The following is an 11,175-nucleotide window of genomic DNA, read 5'->3' as shown; positions in this document are numbered from 1 at the left end:
TGGGAAGGAGATGTTCTATCCCTCCTCCGCCCCCCATTGTCGTGTGCAGAAAAGGTGTCCTATAAAGGTTGATGTTGTTCTACACTCGGATGTCTCCCCAGACACAGGCCTGTTAGGACATGGGACGGTCTCATGTAGTGTGGCATTCCTTGAATGGTGGCCCACAGATGTATTCTCAGGGGTCGGCAAGTTCTCGGCAAGAAGTAAAACCCCACGAGTTTCTAGGTCTATCGTGATCAAAACCAATAGGAGACATTTAAATCACCTTATAGTTTAGGATTCTCGCACTTTTTTTGTTAAGTTATGAAATGTTTCATAATACAAAGGTATACGTAACATGAATGTTAGTAATGAGCTATAAAAATAAAATGAACACCTGTGAACTCACCACCCAAATTATGAGCCAGACCATCATGGATGTCATTGAACTTGGCCCCCTGCTTCTCCTTATTCTCCCGTGTTAAAGCAAAATACACAATGGAGACGAGCAGACGAAACCACGTAAGCCACATAAACAAAACGAGATCTAGCTCATTCCATGAACGTAAGTACAAAAACGTCTTATTCTTATAGATGTCTCTGAGAAACCATTAAAGAAATTTGAGCCCATTTCCTAAAATTATAGGAAATAATCCCTTTTAACCAATTCCCTGCCATCTAGAAACCCCCATTCTGATCCCCAATCACTATCGAGGTCAAAAAAGTTCATTTTCACTCAACGCTTACTAAATACCGTTTTACTGAGCCGGGTTGAATTGTTGCGGTTCTGGATCGTTGAAACCTGCTTCCCCGAACCAACCAACCCCTCTCCTCAATTTGTTTCCTATCTGCTTACTTCGTCAAGTTTTACCACAACCTACGTGCCTCTAAAAGACACATGGTTATTTAGTTTCGGTTATTTCCACCTTTAAAAACTTAAAAAAAAAATGGTCAGATGTGCTCCACATTCTTCTGGGGCTTTCTTTTCCCTCCAAATGGTGTTCCTAAGATTTCTGTTCATTGCCCTGCTGTGTGGGACCCCATTACGTGACTAGTCCACAAAGCCTCCGCCCTCCCTCCTGTTAGGGCTCAGCTTCGCGCTGGGTCTTGTGTTGCTCTTAGGAACCATGCCGCCTCCAGTGCTTGAGGCTGTCTTCCAAAGCGCTCATGCCTGGTTCGTCTAGGGCCCCGGCCCACGAGTGGAACGGATGGGTCGTCGGGTACCTGAATCTGCAGCGTTACCAGAGAACGTCGAACTTTTCCACAGTGGTCATCCTGCTCCATGATTTTAGGGCTGGTAGAAGCTGAAAGACTCACCTGAGTTTACGCAGATGAAAAATGGAAGCGTCGGAAGCCAGGTCCGACTAGAAGGCCCAGGCTCACTTCTGCACTCGATTGGTTGGACCACTGATAAAAAGTAGCGGCTAACACAACAGGCCAGGCGGGGGCCAGGGGCACTTTTTATCTAAGTGACGCACAGATATCCTATGAGAGAGGCACTATTGGCACTCTGCCCATTCAGAGGAAGAAACTGAGGCAGGAAGACCTTATAAACTTGCCCAAGGTCACACAGAGCTGCGACTTGAACCCAGGCAGGGTAGCAGCAGTGGTCGCCTTCTTGTGCCCTTCTTCAGGGCTCCTGAAGAAATAGAAAAAGGTCTAGGTCACAGGGCATGCCCTTGAGATCACTCGAGGAACCGCAAACATTCATTCACTCATTCACTCATTCAGCACCTACCGAGAACCAGCACACGGGCCGTGTTTGGGATACAGACGTAAATGACACAGGCCCAGTTCCGTCCCACAAGTATGGGTGAAACAGACAAATAATCACACAAATGGGTATAACATGTTAGGAAAGAACAGTAAGGGAACGAATTTATTATAATTTTTTTCAAGTTTATTTTTATTTATTTTGAGAGATAGAGAGCAAGCAGGGGAGGGGCAAAGAGAAAGGGAGAGAGAGAGAGAGAGAGAGAGAGAGAGAGAGAGAGAATCCCAAGCAGGCTCTGCGCTGTCAGCACTGAGGTCAACATGGGGTTCAAACTCGCACGGTGAGATCACGACCTGAGCTGAAATCAAGAGTTGGACGCTTAATCGACGGAGCCACCCAGGAGCCCCAAAGGGACTAATTTAGATTCTTCTCCAAAAAAGTAATGACCTCGCATTTAAGCTGAGACATAAAGCACCTGTAAAAGCCAAGGGACCCGTGTGCACAGGTGCGTGTGCGTGTGTGCAGGTGTGTGTGCATGGAGCCACTGCAAGGTCAGAAGCACAGCAATGACAGGTCAGATGAGCATTCTTTAAAAAGGGGGCCGTGTCCCTTTAGGAAGGAGAAGGCGGCGGGGGGTGGGGGTGGGCAGCAGAGGATGGGGCAGCTCCTCGGTGGCTGCGCAGGGGACAGAGGGGCTGCGGTCGGGAGGGGAGAGTGAGGGGAGCCTCCAGGGTCCACTGTGGAGGGGCTCGGTGTACCTGGGAGCCGCAGGTGTGGGGCGGGCAGGAAGGGGGAAGGGCCGGGCCTGAGCACATACCGAAAAGGAGGGTGGTGGGACTGGGAGACCAGCTGGGAGGCACCACTGTGGACACGCTCCGCTTGAACACCCCCCGAGGCGTCCACGCACAGGAACCCTGAAGGCACTTGGGCGTGTGAGTCAGGAGCTCGGAGGAGATGAGGTGCGGCCACCGGACACGGCGGCCGTGCAGAGGTGCGGGGGGCCGAGTGCCCTGTGGAGAGGGTGCCCAAGGAGCCTGGCGACGGGAGGTGCAGCTGCCCCCCTCTCTCCTCCCCCTGACCCCCACCAAGCCCTCACTCCACTCCCAGGCTTTTTCAGAGAAAGAAACTGAGGTCATCCTGAGCCGGAGTCATCTGGGGGAGGCCATAGACCCTGAAACTCTCCAGTTGGGTTCAAGATCCAGACTCCCAGACCTCCTGCCAGCCGGGGGGGGGGTGTGCCCTTCCCTGCCTCACCAGGCCCGGTGAGCCGTGCCCCGAGCATGGCACCAAAGGCTCAGGGTGAGGAAACTGCAGGCCCGCACGCAGGGGAGCAGGAGGCCAGAGGAGAGGCGCTGACCGGTGCTGGCGTTGGGGACGCCCATGTCACCCCCCAAGCCGTCGAAGGTGGAGACGGCCAGGGAGGCACAGAACCAGAACCACGGCTGCAGGAGGCGGTGGTAGTGCCTGGGCCCGGGTGGGGGGCTGCGGGCAGGGCACCGGGGAGGTGGGGGCACCCCAGAGCCTCCAGGAATGTGCCCGGGGACACTGTGCCTCCGGAGCGCACAACCTCTGGGGCCTCGGCACTGGCAGCGGGCCCGCCGTCTGAGGAGGGCACTGGTGTGGAAGCGTTTTCATGTTTTTTAAATACATAATCTGGGATTAGATGCCCATTCACATGACCTTTGTCCGCTCTTGCCTGCAGCCACTTCAGGGTGAGTTAATAAATACCGGAGGAAACCGAGGGGTCGGGAGGCCTGGGTGAAGGCTCTGCGGGAAGAGCGTTCCCCTGAGCAGGGGGCTTTGTGCCTGGGGGGCCCTACGTCCCGTTTGCCCCAGACGCTCCCGGCTTCCCTCTGCTGACGGCACCCCATTCCCTTTCGAAGTCCCAGTCGCGAGGCTAAGTCAGACAGTCACCACCCATCACCTGTGATGTCAGCAGCCATCTGGCCGATGCTGCTGCAGCCAATGCTGTTTCCTGCAAGAGCTTCTGTCGCCCGTCGGAAAGCTGGGGACCAAACCACCCGCCGTGTTTCAAGGCAAGTGCTCTGCAGTGGTTCTCCAGCTGCGATCCCAGACCAAGCAGCGCTGGCATCACCGGGGACCCTGTTAGACACGCACCCTCCTGGGCCCCCCTTCAGTCCTACAGAACCTGCTGCTCTGGGGGTGGCGCCCGGCTGTCTGCTTCCCAAGGTTTCCACCTTGGGAAGCTCGGACAGGTTCAGGGGGTCCTGGAATCTTCTACGATTGAGTGCAAGACTGAGTGGAAGCGTGTACTTTCTGGACAGATGATCATTCAGACCCAGAGCCAAGTGCTGCAGACTGCAGCAGGCCTCTGTGCCCCCCGCCCCACAGCTGTGGCCCATGACCCTCTTCGAGATGGCGAGGACTCACTGGCAGCCCTGGGAAGGGCAGGGCAATGGCACCAGGGGTTAGAGACCCAAATATGTAAAGCCGTGCTGCCTGCCTTGCCTGACGGGCGGTCTGTCCCCCGGGGGTTTTCCACATTGGCTAACAGGATGATGGACGGAACATGCAGGCCTGTGGGGGTGGCTCCGCCCGCGGTTACTTCCCTCCTGACCGCGGGAGGCAGGGCAGGGGTGTCTGCAGCACCTACTCGACCCACCGACCCACCGGCAGCTTCACTGACATCACCCCAATTAACCCTCACAGCCCCTCCGTGAAGTCGTTCTTGTTCCACGTTACAAATGGAACCACCAGGGGCGCCTGAGGGGGGGGCTCAGTCAGTTAAACGGCCAACTTCAGCTCAGGTCATGGATCTCCTGGTCTGTGAGTTCAAGCCCTGCATCAGGCTCTGTGCTGACGGCTCGGAGCCTGGAGCCTGGGTCGGTTCTGTGTCTCCCTCTTTCTGCCCCTCCCCTGCTTGCTGTCTCTCTCTCTCTCTCTCTCTCAAAAATAATAAACATTAAAAAAAAAAAAGTAGGAACCACCAGGGCAGGAAGAGTAGTGACTTGTGGGGGTGGGGATGGGGTGGCTGGGACTTGAGCCCAGGTATTTTTGATTGCGATCACCATGCTGTCACATGTCAAACAGGGGTAGGAGGTGGTGGGCCACAGGGAGAGGGGCTCTGAGTCATGGGGTGGTGGTAACTGAGATGCATGATGGGCACAATGGAAAACTCAATCTTGTTTTAGTAAAAGTAAAGGAAGGCTTCGAAAAAGTGGATTGGTTCCAGCTCTGTGCTGACAGCTCAGAGCCTGGAGCCTGCTTCCAATTCTGCCCCTCCCCTGCTCACACTCTCTCTCAAAAACAAACATTAAAACCCTTTTTTTTTTAACCCAAAAAAGTGGATTGGTGCCCTTGGTGTCCTAGACCTGTTCCTCCTAAGCCTGTGATCCTATTAGCTGTCAGGGGACCCTCTCCATGTCCTTCCCCGAGGTCCAGCCTGCTCACAACAGCCCCCAGGGCGGGGGACACGCCCCCTGGAGTGTGACTTGTGTGTTAGAGGAAGCTCCCCTGATGGAATCCTCTCCAAGTCCCCACAAGTGTGGCCACATTCTGGCTTTGGGACACGGTGCAAGCTATCTACAGGGCCCGGAGAGGAAAGAGACTGCTCTCATCAAGAAACTGAATTAAGATTCATTTATTCTAGGGCAAACTCAAAAGGGTTTTTTTTTTTGTTGTTTTCTTTTTTAGCAAATCCTAGCACATTATTAACAAAAAAAATCTGTACATTTGCCATGATACACTTGAGAGTGAAACAAATAAGATATAAATACAGATATGGATGTAACATGAAAAGCCCCCTGAAAACGAAAACGAAACCCAAAAACCCAACCTGGGGGTGTGGGGACCATGCGTGTGAACACAGTGCCAACAAAACTATTTTGGTGGCTGCTAGTTTTCAGAGCGTTTTTTTTTTTTTTTTTTTTTTTTTCTATTTTCCAAATATCATTGTTAGCAAAGTCCTGGTGGGATTCTACAAAGTTCTTATTTGCTGTTCTTTCACGTGTAGTATTATGCTCGATAAATAAAGGGCGGCAGGGGAAAAAAATCAGACTGATGAGACCAAAATTGGTTGCATTACCTGCGCAGGGTAGGACAAGCCAGTGAGGAGCCACAGAGAGGCCGTCCTGGGCTGCCTGCGGCCCGCGCGGAAGCACACACAGTGGACTCGAACTTGAACAAAGCTGCGTGCCCGCGCCCACCGCAGCCTGCGGGGCGCACCGAGGCCTGCAGAGGGAGGGCACGGGGGTGGGGGGGGGGTGGGGCTCTTCGGGGGCCCCCGGACTGTCGGGTAAACAGGGGAGGCAAACACGGTTTCGCAGTTTTGAGTGTTTCGTCCAAACAGGAGCCCTGCAGGGAGGCGGCGGCAAGGCGAGGCAGCTGTCGGGGCTCGGGGGGCAGCGGTGGGCGCGGCTCCCTCCCGGTGAGGTGGTGGCGGCGGCATGCGAGTCTCCCCGGTGGCGGTGCCGGCGTGGGCAGCAGTTCTGATTGAGGCCAAGAGACCTGTGATTGTATCCCTCTCTAGGTGGGGAGATTGAAGGTCAGGGAAGTGACATTCGAGGCTAGCCCTTTGTGAGTACAATGAGGACATTCGGCAATGTTCAAGCTTCTTCCCAGCTGCGGGGGGGGGGGGGGGGGGGGGCATGAGGCAGGGAGTCACAGAGTTCAAGGGGCAAGGTCTTTCCAAACGCATGAGGCATACAAGAACTCATAAATAACCTAGCAGAACGCACAGAACGCACATTTCTACAACAGAGGAGTAATCAAAAGGTGCCCTGACTCACTTGTTGAGTGTAAAAAGGAAATCCCATTAGTGAGATATTAACAAACGTCATTTATCAATGAAAGTAAGGCCTGGTCCTGCTATGTTTTGAGCCAAAAATAAGTCAATAATATTCAACCACTTAAAATGCACCCCTGAAGTTCCTTCAACAGCAGCAGTGGGGTACTTCCCTCCAAGTGCAAGATACCCCCTACACACACACACACACACACACACACACACACACACACACTCGCGCGCACTCTCTCTCTCGCGCTCTCTCTCTCTCTCTCAGTGAAGGCACCCTGGCTTCACTGTTCCTGGACCTTTGTTTTCAGTGCCTAGTTCCAAATAAAGTATCTAAAAATACCTTCTGAGTGAAAATGAGTTGTGTGTGCTACAGTGTTGCAACTTCCAAACAAGGCGGGAGGGTCAGAGATTGGGGGGTGGTCTGTAGGTGTCAGCGGGACCACCCCCCAGTCTCTGCTTCTGGGTGCTTCTGGCTGCAAAGGGGGGTTCTGCATCAGAACAGCAAACACCTCATTACAAAGTAACACCAGAACAGGCATTTTCCTCAGGGAAAACCCAGTTCAATTTAGAGAGGACAGAAGGCTTCATGACTGCAACAAGAATTTCCATTTCACTTGAAGAATTTTACTCAAAACTTATTTTAACCAGACTCTAAATCTTTATAGTCTCTTTTATTGGAGAGTGAAACCCTTAAGAAAAATGTTTAGGAAGGGTAGTTTCTCTGGTAATTTCTCAGTGAAGAAACATTACAACTGGGTTTCAAATCCTATTTTCCCGCAATGTGCCACTCGCCATTACTTTTTCCTCAAACAACTATTTCAACAGATGATCAAGGAAGTACTTCCGTCCATAAAATTAAAAAAAAAGGATTCTGACACCTGGTCTCTCTAGATTTTCCTTCGATCCTAATCCCAAATGAAACCAAGAAGTCAAAACTGGGGTGGCAGAGTTATCATTTATCAGACTGGCCAGAACACTTCGAACTGAGCAGCTGAGGTGGAGGCTGGGGGACAGGAGAGGAGACGGTGCTGAATCAGAAAAGCCCAACCAAGAAGCAAGGCCACAGGGGAGGCCCTGTTAACATAGTGTTTCCCCAACATCTGCGTAGTGAATAAACACACACACACACACACGCACGCCTTCTCTTGTATCTTCCAGGCTTCACGAAATGCCACTTTAGGCACTCCCCCTAAGGGATGCTATACATTTACCTGGACTTTTCTGTTTGGATTTAAACGGAAGAAACAATTCTTTCGAGTAGAAGCTCTGGGTGGGGATAGCACGAGTGGAGGGTTCAGAGGCGCTGGGAGCCCGTCCTGGAAGGGGCCTGAGGAGGGGGCCCTGGGCCTCCAGTCCAGAAAGTGTACAAGCAAAATCCCACGTGTTTGTTAAAAGACGGTCTTCAGGCCTCTGTTTGTTTCTTGCCGGGATTTGACTCACGTTCTTAGTAGGTCTCACAATACAACTGAAGGACGTACGACCCTTTCCTGGTGTCACAGTCCGTGTCCAGAAGAAGTAAGCGAAGATGAGATAGAAACACAAATTAACATACCCTCCTCAATGTTATTAACTAAAAGAAAATGCTCCTTTCTACCATGTATTGGCTAGAGAGCTCTGATTTGCGAAAACTGCACCCCACACACATGGTTTTATGATCTCAGCAGGCTGTACAAGACATGGGTAAGTATGGCTCTTTTCTTATTCCGCTTGTTTCGTACGAAGACTGCAAAACAGGCCTTGCTTCCTTTACATTCAATACCAGTAAGATTCTACACAAAAGCTGGAAGGGACCAAAATACTGATTGTAATAAATATCTGCGGGCCTCCGTGTACTGACTGGGCAGCCGATGGGGGGGCGGGGGGCGGGGAAGGTCTCTGAGAGGCACCACCGATTGCTTCTAGGGCGACAGAAAGAGACTCTGGCGCTGCCATTAGCTGTGTGTGGACACGTCGGAGGAGGAGCTGCTGTTGCTGTTTGTGGTTTGGGCCCTCTTTATGTATAAGTTGAGTAGCTTCATCTGCAAAGAGAAGACGTGACAGATTAGCAGGAGGAAGGCAATCAGGGAGCAGGAGATGAAAAACCCCAGGTGACAATCAGAAGAGAGCACGTCCCTTAGTTGAGAAATTCAGGACACAAACACTGAGTGCCCACCACGCATTCGGCGCACACCTGCCAGCGGGGGGGGGGGCCACGGCCACGGGAGTGGTCAGAGTCTGCGGGGGGAGGGGCAGTGGGTTCTCAAGAAAGAATGAAAGCGTCACTCTAAGCACTCTAAGCAGGGGGCACAAGGGCTCCCTGGAAGCAGCTGTGTGAAGGGGCGACTGCGGCCAGTGGCTCCACGTGGTCTGGCGGGGAAAGAAGGGTGTGAGCCCAGCTCCACAGGGACAAGATCCGCTAGGCAAGGTACAGGTCAGGTCTTCTGACCTTCACCCCTCGGCTGCAGCTGTGCCCTCCACACGGACACCTCTCTCCTCCCCCTTCTGGGCCCACCAAAGTGCTGCGGCATCGGAGACCTATCCAGAAGGCCGCCTCCACGGCCTTCCCCCCACCTGCTCATCGGGACACACCCATTCCTTTCAGCTCCTGTGGCTCGGGCACCTGCCTCGTGCTGGAGTTGGCAGTGCACTCGCTTGCTCCTTCCCGTAAGATGAGAGCTCACTGAGGCCAACGGCGTGTCGTGAAGTCACATCACCTCGGATGGGCACAGCGCTTCACGACGAAAGCGGCTTTCATTTCTGAGATCTCCCATGCTTTTAACGTAAGCCCCCCTGGACCCTCCAGATATGCAGAACACCGTGTAACACTGTAGGTTCTTAAGTGCTCGTTCTTAAATACTTGTTGAAATCATAATGCGTTATGTTGATAATTTGCCTGCTCATACTAAGAACCAAAAGAAACAAGTGTTTGTGGAAGCAGAATGCCCGTAAACGTCCACGTAACACACGACTTGCAAGATGAAGGGGACTGGGAAATATTTTCTATCCACGGCTCTTTACCTGCTTTCCTTGCTCTAAGCAGGCCACAACGAGGCTGAGTCCAGGGGAGGAGAGGCTGGTCTCCAGGGGGACCCAGGAAGAGAGGCCCAGCGTGTGGTGCATGGGAAAGCGGGCCCTCCAACTACCTTCCAGTGGGGGCTGGAACAGCAACGGCACAGAGCTCCTGAGAGAGGCCAAGTCTCCCTGACCGCTCACCCAAAGGTAGATACACAGGCTGAAATAAACACTTGCGTTGTGTGTCTTCCCACAAAGGGAGATCCATCCCTGGGATCGCCACACACACGGTTCCAGAACCAACTCCACCACCAACTAGTTGTGTGACTACAGGCAAAACATTTTCTGAGCCTCAGCTTCCCCTCCTGCAAAACGAAGACCGAAACCACGTCCACGTGCCCTCCGTAGCTCATCAGAAAACATGTCCTCCAAACACCCCTCCTCACTTCTTCTGGTGGTCCCCTCCTGCAGTCTGCTCCCGCCTCCCTCCCTCTGCAGCTCAGCCCAGTGCTGCCAAGCCCCACCCCCATTCAGTCCCAAGGGACTGCTCCACACAACGGGCCCTCCTGGGCTGCTGGGCAGGCTTCCTTGTGGGTCAGTCCTGTCCTCGGACACACTTCATGCCACTCCAGGGCAGGACGAAGTTTTGCTTTTCCCACACGTCTTAGAGGTACAGTGAGGAAAGCAAGTATTCCTAACACATACTTGTCGAATCAAAGATTTTTTTTAAAGAAGAAAAAACGTTCTACAAGACAAGGCAGTTATATTTCTGTGAAAGCCTGGTTCAAAATGAGGTGCAAACACCGTTATGCTTATTTGCGATCAAAACCACTGACGTATCCACCAGTGTGGTCCAGAATGTAAGCACAAGTACAAGGAAATGATGGTAACAGAGTTAATGACATGGCCGTGGTTTCACAGTTTACAAGAAGCTTTTACTAACGATCATATTTGAGCCTCACAAAAATCCTCTGAGGGAGGCAGAACAGGCTCTCTTGTCTTACAAATGAAATGGCTGGGGTTCAGAAGCTTGCTCCATAAGCTGGTATAAATTCAAATTATAGAGTGTTATAACCTTAGCATGTCCAATGTAATCCCCCCAGCAACTACTAAGAAAACAGCTACAGAATATACACGAAAGGAAATGAGGAGGGAACTAAAACATTTCAGTACAAAAAGCAAACACCGCAGAAAAATGAGGGACAGGAAAAGCTCTACGGTATACTGAAAACACACCCCAGCTTGTGACGGCGGTCTCTCCTTAGCGGCAAGCAGTCTCTTCAAATGGAAATGGCGGACCTCTCTAGTCACAAGACAGAGACTGGCAGGATGGGTAAAGAAAACACGCTCCAACACTACGCTGTCTACAAGAGACTACTCACTTTAGGTCTACTAAGACACAAAGAGGTTGAAGGTGAAAGGCTGAAAAGAGAGACTCCACGCAAACAGTAACCAAGGGTGTAAGGGTGGCTGTACCAATTACACTGAGTAAAACAAAGTTTAAATTTGTTTCTTTTTAGTGTTTATTTTTGAGAGAGATGGAGAGAGAGAGAGAAGGAGCGACAGAATGTGAGTGGGGGCGGGGCAGAGAGAGAGGAGAGGGAGACACAGAACCTGAAGCAGGCTCCAGGCTCTGAGTCATCAGCACAGAGCCCGATGTGGGGCTTGAACCCACGCACTGCGAGATCATGACCTGAGCTGAAGTCGGATGCTTAACCGACTGAGCCACCCAGGT

General features: G+C 52.2%; 1 protein-coding gene across 14 annotated transcripts in view; it reads right to left on the bottom strand.

The window, feature by feature from the left end:
- Nucleotides 1–7,101: 7,101 nt before the first annotated feature.
- CLASP1 (cytoplasmic linker associated protein 1) overlaps nucleotides 7,102–11,175 on the bottom strand; it is a 271,441-nt gene continuing 267,367 nt past the window's right edge. For all 14 annotated transcript variants that reach the window (XM_042954165.1, XM_042954159.1, XM_042954160.1 and 11 more), the window contains one exon: nucleotides 7,102–8,467. In XM_042954165.1, the coding sequence (XP_042810099.1) occupies nucleotides 8,381–8,467 (87 nt within the window). In that variant the 3' untranslated portion in view covers nucleotides 7,102–8,380. The remainder of the gene's footprint in view (nucleotides 8,468–11,175) is intronic.

The sequence above is a fragment of the Panthera leo genome, chromosome C1, assembly GCF_018350215.1.
Source record: "Panthera leo isolate Ple1 chromosome C1, P.leo_Ple1_pat1.1, whole genome shotgun sequence".
NCBI classification, from domain to species: Eukaryota; Metazoa; Chordata; class Mammalia; order Carnivora; family Felidae; genus Panthera; species Panthera leo.
This window is presented reverse-complemented; position numbering and strand designations above follow the sequence as displayed.